Source organism: Miniopterus natalensis, chromosome 2 (genome assembly GCF_054644295.1).
Source record: "Miniopterus natalensis isolate mMinNat1 chromosome 2, mMinNat1.hap1, whole genome shotgun sequence".
NCBI lineage: Eukaryota > Metazoa > Chordata > Mammalia > Chiroptera > Miniopteridae > Miniopterus > Miniopterus natalensis.
In genome coordinates, this window is record NC_142082.1 from 185,475,002 (window position 1) to 185,496,010 (window position 21,009).

The 21,009-nt window shown below is 62.6% G+C and overlaps 1 protein-coding gene across 1 annotated transcript in view; it reads right to left on the reverse strand.

The window, feature by feature from the left end:
• CELSR1 (cadherin EGF LAG seven-pass G-type receptor 1) overlaps window positions 1–21,009 on the reverse strand; it is a 105,745-nt gene that overhangs the window by 49,641 nt on the left and 35,095 nt on the right. The window contains exons 2-5 of the mRNA XM_087814985.1: window positions 19,682–20,320; window positions 8,819–9,041; window positions 4,657–4,772; window positions 4,243–4,331 (exon numbers count right to left, since the gene is read on the reverse strand). Coding sequence (XP_087671111.1) covers window positions 4,243–4,331; window positions 4,657–4,772; window positions 8,819–9,041; window positions 19,682–20,320 — 1,067 coding nt within the window. The remainder of the gene's footprint in view (window positions 1–4,242; window positions 4,332–4,656; window positions 4,773–8,818; window positions 9,042–19,681; window positions 20,321–21,009) is intronic.

A 21,009-nucleotide genomic window follows, 5' to 3' on the forward strand; every position in this document is an offset into this window, starting at 1 on the left:
CCATTTCCCACCTTTCTGGGCATGTGTCACACACAGGCCAGGTTTTTGGGCTCTATGACAAAGAACAGAGCCACGCAGACGTCCCTGGCTTTGGGGGGAGGGGAGGGACCAGCCAGGTGGTGCCACAGGACAGACACTTAAACAAGCCCCGGTTACAGCCAAACCTGAGTTCCAGTTTTGAAGAAATCCCTCCAAAGTGACTGGCACGGAACGTCCACCGGCAGTCACGCCGGTGCACGCTGGCGGCGGAAATGTTTACTGTCTTTTACAAAAGCCTCGGAAAAAAACGCACTGTTGACGAAGGAAGGATCCCAAATCCTCCCAGTGAGCCCCAAACCTCCGGGGTGGGTGTGGGGCGGGCGCTGCGGCTCCCTCCTGCCGACGGAGTTCAACATGTTTGTGCAAAGTGCCTGTTTCTGAAAATACCTCCCCAGAAAACGCCGGCTCCAGCGCACCCTTCGTCTCGCAGAGGCGACGGACACGGACAGACCTTCCCGTTTAAAATGTCATCAAGCCCTGGCCAGTTTGGCTCAGCGGTTGGAGCGTCCGCCTGAGGACCAAAGGGTCCTGGGTTTGATTCTGGTCAAGGGCACGTCCCTCGGTTGCAGGCTCGAGCCCTGGCCCTGGTCGGGGTGCGTGTGGGAGGCAACCCATCGATGTCTCTCACACTGATGTGTGTCTCTCTCCCTCTCTAAAAAAAATTCAGTGAAAAAAATGCCCTCCCGTGAAGCTTAACAGCACAAAAAAGCAGCTGGCTGGGGCGAGCACCAAGGGTACAGCATGCTCAGGGAAGGCTGCTGCCCTGGGGGATGGGGCCACACAGCCACGACCACCCTGCCACGGTCAGCCCAGGCAGTGGGGCTGCTGCACGGACCAGAGGCGGGCGCAGGCCCCTCGCAGTGCAGAGCGGGTGCCCATTATGAACCTTTTTCAGAGCCGCCCTCCCTTCTTAGCCTTTTGGTGGCCTCCCGACTTCGGCCAGCAGTCCTCCCACCCCCAAAATGTGCTCCCGACCCCGCCTAGCGCTGGCCAGGGTGCGCGCAGGAGACACCCACCGCGTCTGGAGAGGCACCCAGACAAAAGTCCCGCGGGAACTACTGGGCCCTCGAGGCAGATGCTCACTATCTGAGCATTTCCCCGCGTGGGGCCCAGGCAAACCACATAATGAGGCCGCAAGATACGGCGCAAATGGCTCGGTTTCCTCCACAAAATCGCCTCGGGCGAGAGAGGAAATAGCTGGGCTGGGAGAGGAAGGGCCTAATCCCAGGCCCAGGGCGCGCTCAGGCGCCGCTGAAAGGCGGCCCTGGAAACGGAAGTGGGGGGCTGCAGGGTCGGGATCCACCTCCACCTGCCCGTCCTCTCGGGTGAGGCCCCCCTCCCCGGACGTTTGGGGGCTCTGCACTGGCGAGCGCCTCCTGGGTGCTCCGGGGGGGTCACTGCCGGCAGGCAGGCCTGGCGGACGCACCAGTGTGCAGACGAGTGATGCGTGAAGACCTGGCCGGGTGACCAAGCCAGGGACCCCGTCCCTGCTCGCCTGGGACACGAGGCTGCTGCAGCCATTGGCTGGTGATTCCGGGACACGCTACGTGCCGGCTCCCTCCTGGGGCCCATCGAGCTGCAGCCAAAGCCCCTGCCCCCTGGGGAGACAGGACCCCATACAGGCAGGAGGGGAAACGCTGCACGTGTGTTTCTTAGTTTCCCTGACACAGAGCAAGGAGCCCAGAGGGCCGCCCAGCCCATCCCCATGGGCCTGCACCCTGCTGGGCACGCAGCCCCCCGAAGCACTCAGCATAGGGACTGCTGATCCCGGGTGCCCAGCCCCTAGCAACAATGAGGGGCCGGAGGCTGGGCGCCGCCTCAGAGGCGAGCACAGGCCACATGGGGGGGGTCCATGGACACATGAATGTTCTCGCCAGGTGGCAACTATCGGCCCTGGAGCCGTGGGCAGGTGAGAGTGTCCACCTTCTACTCGAGGGCGTGGGAAGTGTCCAGACAAAAACCTGTTTGTGGCCCTGGCTTGGAGCATCGGCCTGGGGACCAAAGGGTCACGGGTTCGATTCCCGGTCAAGGGCACATACTTGGGTTGCAGGTTCGATCCCCAGTCCCAGTCAGGGAGCCTGCGGGAGGCAACTGATAGCTGTGTCTCTCTCACATCGATGTTTCTCTCTCGCTTCCTCCCGCCCCCTGCTCCCTTCCGCTCTCTCTAAAAATCAATGGAAAAAATGTCCTCAGGTGAAGGTTAACTAACAAACAAAAACCCTGGGTATGTTTGGGCCAGAAAACCGCTTACCCCTGGTCCCGGTCCTCGGACCAGGAGGGGTCCCCATCCCAGGATCTGGTGCCCGGACAGGAAAGCTATCCTTATGGCATGAAAGGAGAAACTGGGGGCCGTGGCCCGTCTGTCCATCTGTCTGTCCTGGTGCTGGAGCTGAGTCAGACCCTGACGTCAGACAGACCATCCCTGAGCGCAGAGGGACTGTGCCCCGTGCTATGGGGACAGTGAGGAGCACAGGGCCTGGCTGTGCCCTCGGCGACTCCTGACCTTCCAGGACATGGGCGCAGAACTCTTCTTACCTGTGCCCAGGAGAGCTGCTGACCCTCGGCCACCCTATCAAGAGAGAACGGCCCGCAGGACAGACTTTCTCCAGGTGGGAGGGGGCAGAAATGATCCCGCCTAAAGTGTGGGCCGGTGGGGGGGGTCACCTGGGAGAGGCTGGGGGACACCGCGAGGGGTAGGAAGCCGTCTTCCAGAGCAGCTAAAAGCAGGTGTGAGGAGCCCCCGGGCATCGGCGGGAAGCAGGTCCTGGGGGTTAAGGCGCCGAGGACAGAAAACCCCACTGCGCCCCCAGCCCTGAGTCCCTGCGGGGTAGAGGGGGATGGCGGCTCCGAGGGGCCACCTTGCACCTGGGTGCTACCCCCGTGAGCAGCAGGGGCGTGCTGCTAATATTTGGGCTAATAATTGTCCCAAACTGCCTCGGGGCCACCACTTCCAGAGAAGACGCAAGTCCCTGAGAGGGGCCATCACGGGACGTCCGTCTGTCTTCAGAGGCCTGTTGTTCCCTCGACTCAGCCGCCGAGCCCCACCCACGTCCCTTCCTCGCTCACACCCCTTCCCTTCGCGAGCGGCCTGGGCATGGCCAACATCCCTCCCCGAGACGGCAGCAACGGGCAGTGGGTCCCCGTGGGGGCTACGGTAGCCCAGGCCCTGTCCCAGGCACCGGCAAGCATTGTCCCTTTGGTCCTGGAAACCCCAGGAGGAGCACTAATCCCACCTCGGGTCACCCCAGACCCGTCCGGAACCTCCCCTCCACCCCCACGGCGAGCAAGGCCCAGAGGTCCGAGTGCGGTCAGAACTGCCAGCCCTGCCCTGTGCGGGGCTGATGCTGAAGCCCCTGCCCACCGGCCGGGGACATCAGACGAAAACTGGCCACCGTGCGGGGCCACTGGGAAACGACATCCAGGGCAGGACAGGTGCGAAAGGCAGCCCCAGGGAGGCAGAGGGACAGCCGATGACAGGCCGGGGAGAGGCGAGAGAGGACCTCAGGCCCCAGTGGTGGGAGGCGGACGCCAGGCACTGGTGTGTCCAACGCCTGAGATGCAGGCTGTGAGGGAGACAAAGCCCCCCCATGTCTACTTCCCACGGAGAGGGTCCCCTTGCCGCCGGCCAGGCCCAGCCAGCCCTGTGACGCCCTGGGGTGGGGGAGCGAGGCCCACGCAGGCCCACTGGGGAGGTGGCCTGAGTTTCCCGGGAGGGAGGAGACTGGTTGGCAAAGCCACCGCCACGGAGAGCTGAGCATTCTGATGCAAAAACCACCAATGTGCTTCCTTACAGGCCAGTAAACAGCAAAACTAAAATGAAACCAGAAATGCCCGCGGGCTCTCAGCATTTCCTCTGAGCCCGCCCGACGCTCGGGTTACGGCGGGGAGGCGGCCGCGGGGGCCGAGCCTGAACGGCCGGCAATCCTACCCCCAGCGGCGGCTCGGCGGAGGCGGCCGTGAATGAAGCCTTTCTGTGTCCACCGGGTGTAGGGTGATCTCTGGCCCCCACGCTGCCCCCCCCCCCAGCCACCCGGAGCTCCCAGGGGGAGTATCCCGCCCAGCACGGGGCCCGGGGACATCCACGCAGGCCCTGGACGAAGGTTCATTTCCTTAGTAACGTCTCCGCCAGTATATTTCGTAAAATTTCAGAGGATAAATTCTTAGGACAGACACGCCGTCAGGTCCGGCGGGGCCCCGACCTACCTTGTTGTAATACTGCACCTGCACCGAGTGCCACCGCCCGTCACTCACGCCCCCGGGGACCTGCGGCGCCACCGTGGTCGTGGTCTCTCCTGTGGGGCGAGGGGGAAGAAAACAGGGGTCAGGGGACCGCTGAGGCTAACAGTCCTCCCAACAGGCTGGATAAGTGACCTTTTCTAAGGACCGGGAGAGCGTTTCTAACGGCGCATAAACGTCTGTAATCCTCACGTGCACCCCCCCAGTGAGCCCCGGTTTGGGGACCCTGAGCCGAGTCTCCTTTGGTTTCAGTGTTATAAATAACAACGCAGAGGACATCTCCGTGCTTTCCCGATTCCCGCCCAGGAGGGATCCGGACGCGGAACGGGGAGGCGGGGCAGCGCCCCCGGAGGCCGGCCGGGGGGAGCGGCCGGGCCCTACCTGCCGAGAAGGTGAGCTGCACCTGCTCGCCCACCACCTCCAGGGCGATGAAGTCGTGCTTCTCGTTGAAGCGGCCGTTGTAGAGCAGCAGGGCGTTGCGCTCCTGGGTGGCGAACCTGCGGGGCCGAGCGGGGGCGTCACACGACGGCCGAGCCCCGCGCGGAGGTCTGCAGGCCGCCCGGACTCCGCGAGCCTGGCCAGGGGAGGGGAGAGCCAGGACCGCGGCGGGGAAGGTGGGTCCAGGGCTCACGTTTCTCCTCATGAGCGGACAGCCCATAAAACCTGCTTACAGCGATGCTCCTGGAAGAGGCAGACCGGCGGCCACGGGGAAATGTGGTCACCGCAGCCCACGTAACGGGAAGAGATCACATTTGTACTGTGTTCTGAGACGGCACGGCCACTGTGCCAGTTAGAGGTGTTTGGGCAAAAAACACACGCAGGGCACCATCTGCCACAGGAAATGGGTCCCACACAAGTGCGCCAGGGCCCCTTGTCTCCACCGCCACACTCCAACCACACTGAGCCCTTCCGCTCCAAACGCGGCACGACGCCCGGCCCCAGGGCCTTTACACCTGCTGCTGGCTCTGCCGCTCGCTCAGGGGCCACTGCAACGTGCTTTGCCCAACTCACTTTATCTAAACTGTGCTCCCCACCCCCTCGGTCTATCGCATCACTCAGCGCATTTCTAAAATAATCCTTATTGCCCGGCCGGGCGTGGCTCAGAGGTTGAGCGTCGACCTGGGATCCAGGTGATCAGGGTTCGATTCCCGGTCAGGGCACATGCCCGGGTTGCGGGCTCGATCCCCAGGAGGGGGCCTGCAGGAGGCAGCCGACCGACGTTTCTCTCTCAACATTGATGTTTCTCTCCCTCTCCCTCTCCCTTCCTCTCTCTGAAACCAATTTTATTTATTTATTTACTTTTAAATATATCTTTATTGATTTCAGGGAGAGGAGAGGAGAGGGAGAGGGAGAGATAGAAACATCAATGATGAGAGAGTCATTGATCGAGCCCACAACCTGGGCATGTGCCCTGACCGGGAATCGAACCCCGATCCCCTGGATCCTAGGTTGACGCTCAACCGCTGAGCCACGCCCGGCCGGGCTGAAACCAATTTTAAAAAAAGACTGGGACCAACTGGATACCGGGCTCATTTCCCGAGACTCCCGACTCCCCGGGTCCCCCCAGTTCTCTCCATGGGTCTCGCAGCCGTAGGTTTCTCTGAGGGGTGGCCCTGCACAGCCCCCTCCGGGCAGCACTGTCCACGCTGGAGACCAGGGCCCGGGAAGGGACGCTGGGCCCAGGGGAGGGTCTCAGCAGAGCAAGTGAGAGGAAAATAGAGAAACAGAACCCGAGGCTTGGGGAGGGGGCAGGGGCAGGAGAAAACAAAGCCCGGGGCCGGGAGGAGGGGGGAGAGGCAGCTGGGAGCTCGGGGGAGCTGGGAGGGCAGGCGCTTGGCAAACAGAAACTGGAAAGAGGAGAAGCGGCGAGAAAGCAGCGCCCAGAACAAAAGCCGCGGCTGCTGCCCCAGCCCACCTCTCTCACGGTGCGCCCCTCAGCCGGCTCCCGGGCCCCGCCCCGGGCGACCCCACCCCACAGTGAAGCTGATCTGTCCCAGCTCCACGGTTTTGCTTTTGAAACCGTACAAAACACCGACTTTGCGGTGGCCCTGACATCCCAGCCACCGTCACCTGTGCCGGAAACCGCCCATAAACTGCTGTCAAGTGGACAGGACGTCGCGTCACGTGGACGTTTAATCGCACATTTTATTGTCTAGTCTCTCTGAGTCCGGAGTCAGCCGACTTCCTCCGTCTGTTTCTGGCAGGTTCGCCATGGGCCTGCCCACCTCCGGCGCTGAGACTCCTGGTCACCTTTTTGGTCGGACCGCTGAGCCCTGGGGGCCTGGGGTGTTGGGAGCCTCGGGACAGTAGGTGGACAGGCCCAGACAGACAGCTGGACCTCGGCATGGTAACAATGACAGGCATGGTTCTGCTTTCGGGAGCTTGAAGACGGAAACCCCAGCAGGGATCCCATGTATGGGGCCACTTAAATTTCAAAAAGGACTGGCCTCTGCTTTGGAATCTTGAGCACAATCAAATAATCTGACAGCCGAGACCGAGGTCAGGGCCAGGACACCTGGCACGACTGGCCACCCAGCCCACGAGCAAGCAAGGGGGACAGGCCCAGAGAGAGAGGATTTGAGCCACGATGGAGAAGACCCGCCAGGGAGCCGAGCCACCCCCCCCCACATACCCGGTGCCCCCCAGGCCCTCTGCGGGGCGATCGGGGGGAGGGTGGCCTGAGCCGGCCAGCTAGGATGTGGGAGGCTGAAGGCAGCGGGCAAGCGGGCAGTTCCCGGCTGTCCGCAGAGCTGGAATGCAGGCATCGCCCAGCCCGGGTCAGGAGGGCTTCCTGAAGGAAGCGGCAGTGGGGGGCAGGAGGCCGGGGTGAGGAAATGGCCTCGAAAGGCTGGACAGGTCCAGAGAACCACAGGAAGGAGAGGTGGCCACGTCCCGGGGCACCTGGGGTCAGAATCAGGGGTCCCCACAGGTCAGACCACAGAGGGCCCCCTGCTCCTTAAGAAGTTTGGGCTTCCCCCCACACTCAGGCGGGCCCGGCAGGGCTGTCCACAGGATCGACCTCTCAGGCTGAGGGCAAAGGACACCATGGCTGGCACACCCGGTGTCAGCAGGGAGAGGACAGTGGGAGGGGCCAAGGCGCCGGCGGCTGGGTGCTGGGTGCTGGGACGGAGAGAAGCGGCCAGCTGTGGGAGACATGAGGTGGAGGGACGCGTGGGACACGACTGAGCGCGAGCGGAAGGAGGCAGGACAGAGACAGCCCTGCCCCCTCGGGCCACTCTGCAGACGGGCTCGAGCCACAGAGACGGGCACGGGCTCCTCTGGGGTCTGCTGAGCGTGGGGCACACGAGGATGTCCCCGCGGAGACGCCTGTGAGCCAGAACACGGGCATTTCAACGTCCCAGCCCTGCAGACACTGTGGCTTGTTGGGTGCAGGCCCCCCCCCCCCCCCCCCCCCCGCTGAGCTCCGTCTGCATCATGGGGAGCACCCTCCTCCGCCGCCTGGACGTCCAGGGTCCCTCCTGCTCCATCTTAGGACCCCTGGGGACAGTTCTAGAGGCATTTCTGATCCGCCCGCACGGCCCAGAGCACCCCTCCTCGGACAGGTGCTAGACGGACTATGTGCACACGCCGCGTGGCCCTCACGTGGCACAAGCTCGGCCCTGACCCCAGGACGCTCCCTTTTTTTCCCACCCACTCTTCTCCTGCGTCAGCTGGCCCACACTCCTGGCTCTGTTGGGTTTCGGGGTGATGCTGGTGCACCCCGCCTCTCACCCAGAGGACCAGGCCTCGCTTGGGGACTACGCACACCGGCCCTCTACAGGGCCTGCTGGTGGCCCTGCACCCCCTTCTCAGGGCTGAGACCCCCAGGAGAGGAGCCTGCTCCGCCCAGCCTGAGATGCCCAGGGCAGCAGAGAGGGAGAGCCAGGGTCCGGGGCGCCCACCCGGCGGGGGACACGGGGCACAGCACTCATACCAGACATGTCCCCCGAGGGGCCCCCGAGACACTGGCACAAACGACCAAATATGAAACTTCCTACACCACTAAGTTACACCTGAGAGAAATCTGTAAAACGGGAACGATGGATCTGTAAAAATTAAATTAAATCTGAATTCTCTAATGAGCACAGGACACAATTGGCCCACATCCCCACGTGACTGGTTAAGGAGCCGGGGCTGCGATGGGCCAGGCAGCCCCCCGGTTCCCCAGCTCGTAGGTGGCAAAGCAGGAACCGAAGCCGAGTCCCAGAACCCCAAGCCTGCTGGTCCTGGTTCTCTCCACCTCGGGCCACCTGGAGTCAGACGCCCAAGTGCTGGCCAGCGAGCGGGACAGAACAGCCAGGGCCACTCCCCGGCGTGGGACCCGGGCAGCTGCAGGGCCCTGTGCCTCGCCGCCGTAAAATTGCTCACGTTCTCTATTTGCCGGAGGCCCTACAATGAAGCAGCTGGTCCTACAGCACTGAGTCACTGAGCCGCTCAACTATCCCAGGTCACCCATGGGTGACACTGTCATCTAGAGGGATGGCGAGCGTGGGGACCTGTCCTGCACAGACGTGGTCAGCGGGGGGGGAGGGTCCACACTCACGTGAGGGAGATGCTGAAGTGGAAACGCTGCCGGAGGCCCCGGAAGGTGACGAAGGACTGGGGCGGGAAGCTGCGGGTGGTCACCTCGCAGTAGGGCCTCTCGAAGTCGCCGGGGGGGCACACGCAGTGGAAGCCCCCGATGAGCAGGTTCACGCAGGTGCCCCCGTTCTTGCACACACTGTTGGCGCAGCGGCCCGAGCGCACGTTCACCTCGCAGTGGTCGCCTGCAGGGCGGGGAGGGGACACAGGACAGGAGGTCACAGGGCTGCCCGGGAAGGAGCAAACCACCCAGGAGCCCCGGGGACATGGCCTCAAAACCGGCTGCTGGAAGAAACTGCGATGGGCCGAGGCTCCAGATGGGAGAGTCACCCTGGGGGCACAGCGGGGCTGGGCGCCACTGTACAGGCGCAGTGGTCTGGCTGGGCGATCCCTGTTCTGGAGGGGAGGACGCCCTCGCCCACACAGGGTGGACGTCACCTGCCCCCTGGCAGACCCGCAGACCGTCAGGAGCTCCTAACAACTATAAATTCACCACCTCTCGCTGACATTCTCTGCCAATTACTGATTTTTTTAAAAAAGCATTTTAAAATAAAAGTATTCCATCCACATACTTAGAAAACAAAAAGCTCTGCCTGAAGAGGGAGAGTCTGCAGCAATTTCCTGCACATCCCCGCAGGGAAAGTCACCAAGCTGGGTGCCCCCGCCCCCCGCCCATGCCGCCGGCATCGGCCTTCTCTGCTCAGCGCTGGGTCTTAGCGACCCTTCCCGCGGCACATGGAGTGCCACGCTTCCTTTTTCGTGGCCGAGTAATATTCCACCAGTGCGCCCCATCAAAACCGAAACCATTAATGTTTCTTGTGCTACGATGGGTGGGCACATACACTGTTTATATTTCTCTTTTACGATAAATAACTTGTCAATATCCGCCCTTGGTGTGCTGTAAGAACACCTCTTTGAGCCTGGCCGGTGTGGCTCAGTGGTCGAGTGTCCACCGATGAACCAGGAGATCACGGTTTGACTCCCGGTCAGGGCACCTGCCTGGATTGCGGGCGTGCAGGAGGCAGCCGATCAATGACTCTCTCGTCATTAATGCTTCTTTTTTCTCTCTCCCTCTCCTTTCCTCCCACTGAAATCAATAAAAAAAGCCCAAAAAGAATATCTCTCGAGAAAATTCATAGATTGTTTCATGAAAGGACACACACAGTTCCCATTCTATTTCCAAACTGCCCGCCCAAAAGGATGCACAGACTCACCTGCCCTCATCAACACCACCATCCGTGCGTAAAACATTGTGCATTAATGACAACCGATCTCAAGGTGTTTTATTTGCATTTATTTTTGAAGAGGTTCAGAATCTCTTTGCATTTTACCGGCAACTTCCATTCCCTCTTCTTTGAGACGCCCAGTAATTCCTGGGCTTGTTTTTCTGGCGTCTGCCTGACACACCTTCCTGTCTTTATCTGCACTCACACCTTTTTTTATTTTTCGGTTAATCCTAACCCGAGGATATTTTTCCCATTTGATTTTTTTTTTTTTTGAGAGATGGAAGGGAGGGAGGGGAGGGGAGAGCGAGCGAGAGAAACACGACCGTGAGAGAGACACATCGACGGGTCGCCTCCCGACCGGCCGGGGATCAAACCTGCAAGCCGGGCACGTGCCTGTGACCAAGGAGCTGAACCTGCGACCCTCCGGTGCGCAGGCCGACGCTCTAACCGGCCAGGGCTCACTCACACCCTTACACACACTCAGTCACACACAGGTACTACTTGCTCACCCACACGCATTTCACACGCTCACACACACGTGCTAACCCGCATCCCTGGCCTCCCCCGGGTGGAGGGCCTGCAGCCTTCGCAAATCTCTGCAGTAACGTCAAACCCTTAGCTTAAGGCGTGAGTGTCCCTCAGAGATTTCAAGTCCTCTAATCCCTGCTTTAAACACGTCTGTGACAGTTGGGAGTGTTTGCTGGGCGCGTTGGTGGCCAGGCACAGCGTTCAGGAATAATGAAGCCACCGTGAAAGGACAGGGTGGGGCGCGCTCCCCAAACCCTGACGGCAAACAAAGGGAGGCCAGCACGGCCCTCCGGGCGCTCCACCCTGGGGCCTTCCAGGTTCCTGCCACCCGGGCTCTGGTCCAGGGTCCAACGTCCACCTGGGTGACAGAGAGGCCCCCCCATGGCGGGCCACAGCCGCTCCAGGCCCTGCCTTCACCGTGGTCCGGGAACTGGACTCGCCCCACCTCTCCCCTACGCTAGAGCCTCCCTGTCCCCACCTGGCCTCCACCATGTCCTCCAAAGGGCCACTTGCCACCACGGCCCAGAGAAAGGAAGGCCCCTGCACGCCCAGTGAGCAAGCTTTTTGCTGCCAGTGCCCCTGCCTCCAAACGCAGTTCCAGGGGCTGCAGGGAGACCTGGGTCCGCAGGCCGCCCCTGTGAACAAGGGGGGGGAAAGCGGGGCTCCTGCCGCCCACTCGGGCAGGTCCCCCGGCTGCCTTACAGCCCCCGGCCGTCCCGTGCGAAGGGCCCGGGGACCCTGCCACTGCAAACAAGCCGCAAGTAACACTCAGTCTCTGCGGAGCTGTGGGTTGTTTTAACTATAAAGTTATTTATTTTCATTTCCAGTAGGGAAGTTGTATTAGTTTCCTGTAGCTGCTACAAGAAAGTACAACAAACCAGGGGCTAAAAACAACAGAAATGTTTTCTCTCCCAGGCTGGAGCCAGACTCTGCAGCCCAGGTGTGGGCGGCCAGGCTCCCTCTGACGCCCCAGGGCAGGGTCCTTCCCGCCTCTTCCAGCCCCTGGGGGCGCCGGGCCCTCCTTGGCTCCCGGCTGCATTGCCCCCACCTCTGCCTCCGTGGCCACCCTGCCGGCTGCCCTGCGTCTGGAGCCTCCCTCCCCTCTCACTGAGGAGGGCGCCGATCGCTGGATTTGGGATGAACCCTAAATTTAGGATGAACCCTAAACCCAGCATGATTTCATCCCAAGGGCCTTAACCAATTACATCTGGAAAGACCCTATTTCCAAATGAGATCACAGACTGAGGCTCTGGACACATTTGGAGGGGACGTCACTCAGCCCACTACGGCGGCCACCTGTGTTGGTCCTGACATCACAGTCGTAGGAAATGTGGGGGTCGGAGGTGCGGCATCATCTGACCCTGCAGGGCTGCGTCCCGGGTCTGGGGTCGCTCACCAGGCTCTGCGTTCTCTGCCCTGGGGAGAGGCTCTTTCTCTGACTTTTCTGCCCAGGGCAGGCAGGGGAGGAGCCCTGGCACCAGGCCTGGCCAGCTCCCCACTGCCACGGCCACGCCTCAGGCCCACTTCTCTGGGCCCCACATCCCACAATCCAGCCACTTCCCCCTCATTCTCTCCCCTGCGGCCCAGACCTCAAACCTGATCTTCCCCTCACCAAACCTGTTCTTCTTGGGGTCCCCCACCTGGGGGAGGGTCCTACCAGCTGCCCAGGGAGGGAAGCCAGGAGAGCCCAGGGCCCATCCCACTCCCCTTCTCCCTGCCCCATCGCTGCCACCTTCCAGGGCCCCAGGTCACCCGTCCCCACCGCAGCCTGCATCCGGGGCTACGCCCACCACCTGCACAACCACGGCAGCCTCCTCTCGGGCCCCTGCGCCCACTCCAGCTGCCGCCACCTTCCACAGCTGCTGGGTCACCGGTAACCCTGGAGGGCGCGCTTCAGAATGCTGACCGGCCACGCCCTGGCTCAGGATCCACCCCTGCGCTTCATCCAGGGGTCCCTCCGCCTGGGGGCCTGTCCCTCAGCATCCGCCCAGCCCCTCGCACCGGGTCTGCAGGGCAGCTGGGGGACCAATGGGCTGGTGTGGGAGGCCCTGCACGTGCGCAGTAGGTATTTACCACGATCAACAACGAGAGCCCAGCAGGACCACCCCTCTGGTCCAGTCTCCTGGCCTCTGCGGCGGCTTCCCTGTGCCCCGATGCTTTCGGAGGCTTTGCCTACCGGCCCAACAGGTCCAGATGCCCATGGCAGAGCCTGATGAGCCCTCTGTAGAGTGCCAGTCCCAACTCCAGAGCCACACAGGGCGTGACTGTCCCTTAGCACGTGTGTCCCCTGCTCCGGGGCAGGGGCTCGGTCTGTCTGTTCTGGGTCGAGTCTAGGAAGTCGGAGCCTGCGGTGAGTGCCGAGTGCCTGGCACCCAGCAGGTACTCGCACGTGCTTGAGAGATGAAGTCATAACAGGCCAGGGTTCCCCCAATTCCAAGCCAGTGACGAACACTGTGCAAGTTATAACCCCGACACAATTCATGTATTTGATTCAAACAGTGGTGGAAATATGTTGACGTAATAAATGAAGAATTCTACAGTTAAACGCGCCCTTTTCATAGAAGGCGGTGAGAACTCCAGCCGTTCGGGTTTCGGAGGGACTGGGTCGGCCGAGAGAGGTCCTCCCCTCCGGGTTCCAGAGCCTTCCTTCAGGCCCAGGGTCTCCGTGGGGGCTGAGCAGGGGTCTCCCGCAGAGTCCACGCCGGGGATCCCCACGGCGCCCATCCCAGCTTTGTTTAAACTGTCCATGAACCCACTTATATTTTTCCTTAAATGTACCTATTTTATGCAGTGGAGAGCTCACAAATCCTAACAGCCAGCCCTGGGGGGGGGGGGGGGTTGTAGCTTTTTCCCATTTCCATGGCGAACATTTCCCTTCCTCCCACCACCACCACCGCCGCCACCCACAGGGCCACCACCACGGCCACGTTCAAGCTACCAGCTCGACATCACGGGGCTCGGAGTTGGGAGGAGATGGGATACAACAGTTTGTGACTTTTTTTTTTTTTTTTTAATCCTTGCTTTTCAGAGAGCGTGGAACGGAGGGAGGGAGGGAGGGACATCAATTGGTTGCCTCCCGCACACACCCGGACTGGGGCTGGGCATCAAGACTGCAACCCAGGTACATGCCCTTGACTGGAATCGAACCCGGCACCCTTCAGTCCTCGGGCCAACGCTCTAACCACTGAGCCACACGGGCCAAGGCTCGTGTGTGATTCTTGAAGCCACCTCATCTTAGATAAGTCATTCGGATCAAGTTCAGTGAGCCCCGTATCTATAATTCTGTTACACGGCTCTTATCGGACACACTAGTTTCACGACATAAACGTTCTCACAGGTGTCTACTATCAAGATTTAACTTCATGTTTCCCAGGAATGCTCATTCTAAACAAAACTGGGCTTCTCCCTACATCCCAGGATTCTGCTGGGAGTCGAATGCTTGCTCTGAGTCAGTCTAAACCTGGAGGAAACCCCACCCTCCTGCTGCGACCCCCCACCCCGGTTCCGGCAGGGCCCACCCCCGCGCCCAGGATCGGGTTCACCTGGCATACTGATCACCTTGTTGAATAATACAGGCAGCAGGCCCCACCCCGATGGGCGACAGGGCTGCAAACGCAGAGCCCAACAGAAAATGGGACCCCCCCCAAAAAAACATTCTTAACGACAAAACAGAAGCTCACTGGAATCAGGGCCCCCAAGGCCTTACACAGGTCCCCATCGCTGGATGCCTGTCCCACGCTGAGCTTGGGCCTTGGGGTTGAGGGGGCCCTGCCTGACTGCCCAGGGACCCCAGGCCACAGTGCCAGAGCCACAGACCCTGGGTTTGAGGAGCTGAGTCCCCCTAGAGAAGGCCCCAGCTCCACTGGGTTCAGCCTGCGGGGCTCACCTGCGGGGCTCACCTGTGGGGCTCACCTGCAGGGCAGGAGCTGAGAGCACAGGGTTACGGGCCAAGCTCCCCACTGGGCGAGTGACTGCACTGGTCCTCACAGCGCTCTTACCTGCCCCCACTTACAGACCAGGAAACGGGCTGGGCACCGGGTATGAAACCCACCATTTTTTGTACATAACAAAAGAAAATTCTCTAAAGATGAAGGAAACAGAATGAAAAATCAGCCTGGGCAGGAGCCTCGGAGCGGGGCTGTGCGGGAACGTCTGTGAAAGGGGAGGGGGCAGGAGAGAGGGGAGGGGTGCAGAGGAGCGCCGAGCAGGGCCGAGACCCCCACGCTGAGACCCCCCAAGACTGACAAAGGGCTGGGACGGCCTAGGAGGGGAAAGGCGCACAGGGTTGACGACTCACGTTTTTCAACAGACAACTGCCTTCTGGTCCTAAGAAATAACGAGGGCTTTGACCCAGGAAAACTCGCATTCGGAAGGCGCGCCGTGTAAAGGCCGCGAGCCCCTGAGGTTCAGGCGGGAATTCAGATCAGGGCGAGGGCAGAGAGCAGGGGCCCGGGACACCACCAAACACAGGACCCCGAGGCGGCCTGCCCCGCGGGAGCCCGGTCCCCACCCTGAGGGTACAAGGACCCGATCCACAGCAGGACTCACGGATCCACCGCGTGGCTCACGCCACAGGCTTCACCAGCAGAGGAGGCCCGAGGTCAAGGCAAAGGACAGGCCCACGCAGGGTCCCCGAGAGGGGCGGCCGCGCCAGAAACGCCTAAACACTGAGAACCTGCCCGCCCGTCCTTCCGCCCCCCAGGCCTCGGCGTCCCCTCCCACCACCTCCCTCCACCCGAGCCACCGCCTGGGACAGAGGTTTCCGAGCAAGCGCCTGACCTGTGCCTCAGTTTCCCCAACTGTAAATCCCTCCCTGAAGGCAGGACTTCTGTTTCCTGACCTGGAGAAATGAGCACCCAGGAGAAAGGAGCTCTGAGCTGAGCGCCTGGCCGGTGGAGCTGTTACTGTGATTCCCTGTTATAAACCGGCTTCTGAGACTGGAGGCCACCTGGGTTCCCCCGTCCCCCCACTTTGACTTTCTCACCCCCTGGTGGCTGGCTCTGCCCTGGGGCCCCCTCCACCTGCCCAGCACCCCCGCCCCCCACCTGCACCAGGAGGGCAGGAAGGCGGAAGCCCAGGCCCCGCAGGCTTGTCCTGGGCTGGGCCTTCTCAGGGTGACTTCATTATTGTCTTTGGAGCAAATTCCCAGAACCCCAGACACACCCATTTTTTAAAATATAAATAAAAGACACATTCCAGCAGAAAAAAAAATTCCGGTGTATCTACGGTTTGGCTGTTTTCACAGGAGCCAGCTACACACCTGAGGGCGGAAGCTCCGCGCACCTGAGTAAATGACACGGCGGCCGCCCAGCGCTCAAGGCAAAGGCCCCGCGGGCACACGGCCCCCACGCCCAGCCCCAGTCACGCTGGGACCCTGCCTTTCAGAAAAGGGCGCCCCCACCCTCCCGCTCCTCACGCTCACTGTGGGAGGGGAGACACAGGACAGCCAGCCCCCCAAAGTCAGCTGCACGGTGGCCCTGAAAGACTCCCCGCGGCTTCCAACCCGGAGCAAGGGGCAGCGAGCAGGTTCTGGGCTCGCTCCAGCTGGATGGGGTGGGGCTGGGGGAGCTGAGGTTCTGGGCTGGGTGGGGAACGACAACCCGAGGGTGGAAAGGAAATCTGGCAGCTGTGCCCCGAGGCTCAAAGGGGGGGCCCGCCGCTTTATCGGTTAGGAGGGAAGCCGGCCAATTCTCAAACAGCGACGTGTCCAAACGCAGCTGGAATGCTAACTAACACCTCCATCATCCATTCGAGACAGCAGCTCAGCCCCCCGCGGTTCAAATTCCCTTCCTGCCCGAGGAGGGACGCTTCCTTGGGACAGATCCACGTCCAGGAGGAAGAGCGAGCACCCCTCATGCATCACCCAGAGTCCCGAGAACAGCCTACCTGCCCTCCTCCCACCGGCTCCCTCCCTCCCACTGCAACCCCCAGCTCCCGCTCCTGAGTCTGGCCTGCAGGCCCAGGAGGTCACCATGGGGGTCACCATGGGGGCGGTCAGGGTCCCTGGCCCTGGGGAGGTGACCTTGAGGGACAGTCAGCGGCCCTGGCCCTGGGGAGGTTACTCTCTCTGGGGAGGGAGAGTCAGGGTCCCCTGTCCTGGAGAGGTCACAATGGGGATAGTCAGGGTCCCCAGCCCTGGGGAAGTAACCATGAGGGAGAGTCAGGGTCCCAGGATGACCCTCACACAGGACAAATGTCCCCTCCTGGGGGAGTTGGCACAAAGCTCTAAGCCAGCAACACTGAGACTCTCCCAACTGGTTATAAGTCTCAACGGTTCCCCAACCAGGTGAATCCAGCTGGGCCGCACCCATCAGGACAGTGTCCAGAGGTGGGGGTGTGGAAGCCCCAAGGTGCTGGGGGCCCAGGCGGCAGGACTGACACCAGAGCAGCGGGATCTGGGAGGTTTAAGTGCAGCACTCGTGTGACCCAGCACTCGTGTGACCCTGGGACACCCCAGGGCGGGAGGCCAGTCAGGAGGCCCCACCAAAGTGATGACCTTGTGACGGTTCTGCCTCCATGTCCCACCCCTCAAAGGGTCCTCACAGGCCCTGGGAAGGGTCTCGCACTCTCATCACCATGAGCGGCGCCACTGCGTCAGCGAGGAGCGAGGTTTAACTGGGTAGGATGTACCCAGGGGCCCCAGGACCAGGATTCAGAACAGTGGCCTCAGGCTCCCCCGGGTCTACCTGGGCCTACTATCTGCCCGGGAAGGAGCAGTTTCTCGCCGGCCCCTCGGGGAACAGGGGAACCATGAGTGGAACGCTCTCCCGGGCCACAGGCCATAGGCCACGGGCCTGGTCAGACAGTCGCTTCACGGCCCATCACGCTCCCCTCTGACCCCCAGCACCCTGCACACAGAAGGCACCTTGTACAGGACGCTGTGTGACACACGAAAGGACCCTGGGGTCCTCGGTACCTCTCCAAGGCCCAGTGGACCTGAGACACACGGGAGTTTCTCCCGAGATGACTGGCCCTCCCTTCGCCCAGCCCGGCCGGCGTCGGGGCACAGGAAGCGTCCTGAGCACCAGGCCCGGCTCAGCTTACCCGGAGCGCGTAACAAAACCCTCGCGACGACAGCGCGGCTTTCACCACGAAGAAATGAGCTCCATTACCTCCAGCAAGGGAGCGAGGGCTTCAAAGGAAGGAGAGGAAGGGGCCGAGCGACCGTAATCGGCCTGGTCGGCCCGTCTCCGCGGGAAACGCGGACGGTGATTTTAGTGCCCAAGATGTTCACACTGGCCCCGAGCTGTCCTCTGGCGATGACACGCCAGGCAGTCCCGGTCATTTTCCTAGAAATGACTCTCGTGATGAAAGCGAAATCTGAGATCTTGGGAAGTTTTCAACACGTCAACAGCCCCTCCTGGGAGAGGATCCAGGGGTCCACAGGTCCCTCGTGGCCTCGGCTTACCCTTGCCCACATGTGGCCCCAAACTTACAACATCCGGGACATCTCGAACCCAGGCCTGCTGCTGGGGCCCATGAAGCAGGGCTGGGCTCCTTGTCCGCTTTACACCCCAGCCTAGGCTTCTGCCCAAGCGTGGGGGTGCTGGAGGGGCTCCCCACCAGGTTCCCGCTGACACGTCTGGACCAGTGAAAGGGTTCACCCCACGGTAACCTTGGGTGGCCCACCGATCGGGCAGGGGCGGGTCTGACGCGTGCACTGGCAGGCGCACAGCAGGTCCGCAGTTAGTGCTCAGGGGGTGAGTGAGTGACCGCACACTGGCTGCCTCCCTGGGGGCCAGCGAGCCCTTTCGGGGGGACCTGGGGCCACAGCACTTCCACGGAGGCCGAGAGGCCAGCTCCACACCACGAAGCAGAAAGGAGAGGAAGGAACGGGCGCCTCCCGCCTCGGGACCTCCTTGGAGCACGGTGCCTCTAAAATGCGGGGGGCCAGGTCTCCTCGGCAGAGCAGGAGCCTCCTCCCACTCCGACAACTCAGAAGGAATGAGGGGCCGGGGTCCCCCCGCCTCCCTCCCCACTCCCCACCAACCCAGTGCAGCCAGGGGTCCAGGATTAGCGCTTGGTGAGGGAGGCGGCAGGGGACAGACCTGAGGGGAAGGACAGAAGGACAGCTGGCCCCGCCGGGCAGGGGAGGGCAGGGCCCGGGGCAGGCAACCCAGTGCCTCTGGTGTCTCTCAGCTGTTCCCACCGGATGGCAACCAGGCCGGGCGCCGACGCAACAAGCCGGGGTGCACACCCTCTCCGTCTGGTGGGAGGCACCAGGCGCAGGCACCCCCTTCCTCTCTGCGCCCCCCACCCCAGCCTCCCCTCTCTTCCTGCTTCAGAAATTCCTGCTAATACCGTAAACCCCGCCCTAAGCTCCGTAAGCTCGGGCCGCGTCCCGAACTCGCAGACGACGCGCCCACAGCTGTTTATACTAAACACGAAAACCACGAACGGGATGCAGGAAGCTCCGAGCCGTGTCCGGCGTGGACCCAGCTCTGCCCGGTCCCCAGACAGCTCTCCCAAAAGACAGCCTGGGCCCGGGGGGCCCCCATACACGCGTCCTGCAGGCGCCCGTCGCGTCACGTCCCGGCGATCGCAGACCAACGCGGAGCAGGCACCTGCGCGTCCTTACCGCTCTGGGCGGACTCGGCGCTTTTAAAATCAGCGAGCGCGGCCACGGGACCGAGCCCGTTAGCGATGAGTCAGGACGCCTGGAGCGGAGGGTGCGAGTGTGTCTTCCGGGCAGAGAACGTGAGTCACCCCTACACGTCAACGAGGCGTGAAAGCGGGCGCCTCTTTCCAGGCCCCAACGCCGGGCGGCTCACGATTTCCACTCGCGATAACCCGTTAAACCTGGGGCTGGGCAAAGCCACCGGCAAGGCCCACAGCCAGCACGTGGGCTTTCCAGGTGGATTCCGCTCCCATACGGGGGGCGACTGAAGCCACTGGGCCAACGGGGGCCCCCTGAGTTGCTGTCAGGAATCATTCCGGGGGGCAGGGGGCTGACGCCCAGGCCCGGAGTCTGTCTGTTTCCCCAGGAGGAAGGCGAACGGGGAGGAAACCCCCGGGGGCCCCGGGACAGGCGCCCGCCCCCCCCCCCCCGCCGGGCCCACGGGCGGACCTACCCGTGAAGTCCTCCTGGCACTCGCAGGTGTAGCCGCCCTCGCGCCGGCGGCAGCGGCCGTGGGCGCCGCAGGGGCTGGAGTAGCACAGGTCCACCTCGGTCTCGCAGTAGTCGCCCGTGAAGCCCGGCGGGCAGCGGCAGCGAAGCCCGTTGACCGGGTGGATGGGCCGGAAGAGCACGGAGGAGGAGGCGATGAAGGGCGCGGAGGAGTCGAAGCGCAGCACCGACACGCACTTCATGTAGTTCTCGCAGGGCTCGCGCAGGCAGATGTTGTCGTCGAAGGGCAGCACCCGCTGGGTGGACACCGCGGTCAGCAGGCTGCGGTTCAGGTAGATCTGCTCCCGCAGGTCCTCGGAGGCGAAGAACCGGCCGCGGCCGCCGCCGGGCAGCAGGGCCGAGAAGGTCACGTTCAGGATGCTGGCGCTGACGTCCGTGTCGTTCTGCACGTTGAAGACGAAGACGGCGTCCTTGGTGGTGGACAGCACGGCGGCCACGCCCTCCACGAACAGGGTCAGCAGCGGGGACAGGAACCGCTCCTGGGACATGTTCTCCAGCCGCACGGTGATGCTGTTGGTCAGCATGTCGTCCGTGATGACGGTGACCCGCAGGGTGCAGAGTGCGGCCACGCTGTGCAGGCCGTCTGCGGACACAGGGGGGTGCGGTCACTGGACGCCCGGCCGGCCCCCCCCCCCGCGACCCCCCGCGTTCCTCCGCCCCCCCCCCCACGCCCCGCTTCTGAAAGCAGAGCCCCCACCACGTCCATCTCACTCAGAAGCCCCCAGGGGACCCCAACCGCTCAGCAGGACACCCTGAGACCACCGGGACCCAGCCCCTCGCTGCCCCCGGCGCCCCACCTCGCAGGCTCCGCTCCAGACACGTGGGGACACGGAGCCCCGTTGTTACACCTCTGCCCCTGTGCCAGCCGCCAGGAGACCCCACCTGACCCCGCCCATCCCGTGGGGAAGGTCCCCCCCATCTCTGCGTGCCCAGCACACAGCAGGGCTCAGCGCCGCTGCTCCAGAGAGACACCTGGGGACACCCCACCTGAGCCAACACCGCGAACAAGTCACAAAACGAGGTCCTTAGGACTCTGAGACGGAAAAGGGCAGGATATTTCCGGTCCAGAGTCGAGCACACCATCGGTTCTGAGCCCAGAATCCGAGGAACTGTCCAAGGGCCGGTCCTCAGGGCTCCCCAGGACGGTGGTGGGGCACCCCAACAGGCATGGCCCCCCACCCACTGGGTCTTCACCCAAGTCCCAGGCCCCCCGTTGAATGTGCCCAGGGACCCGGGGAAACTTGGCCAAGTCACATCCTCTGTGACGCTCAG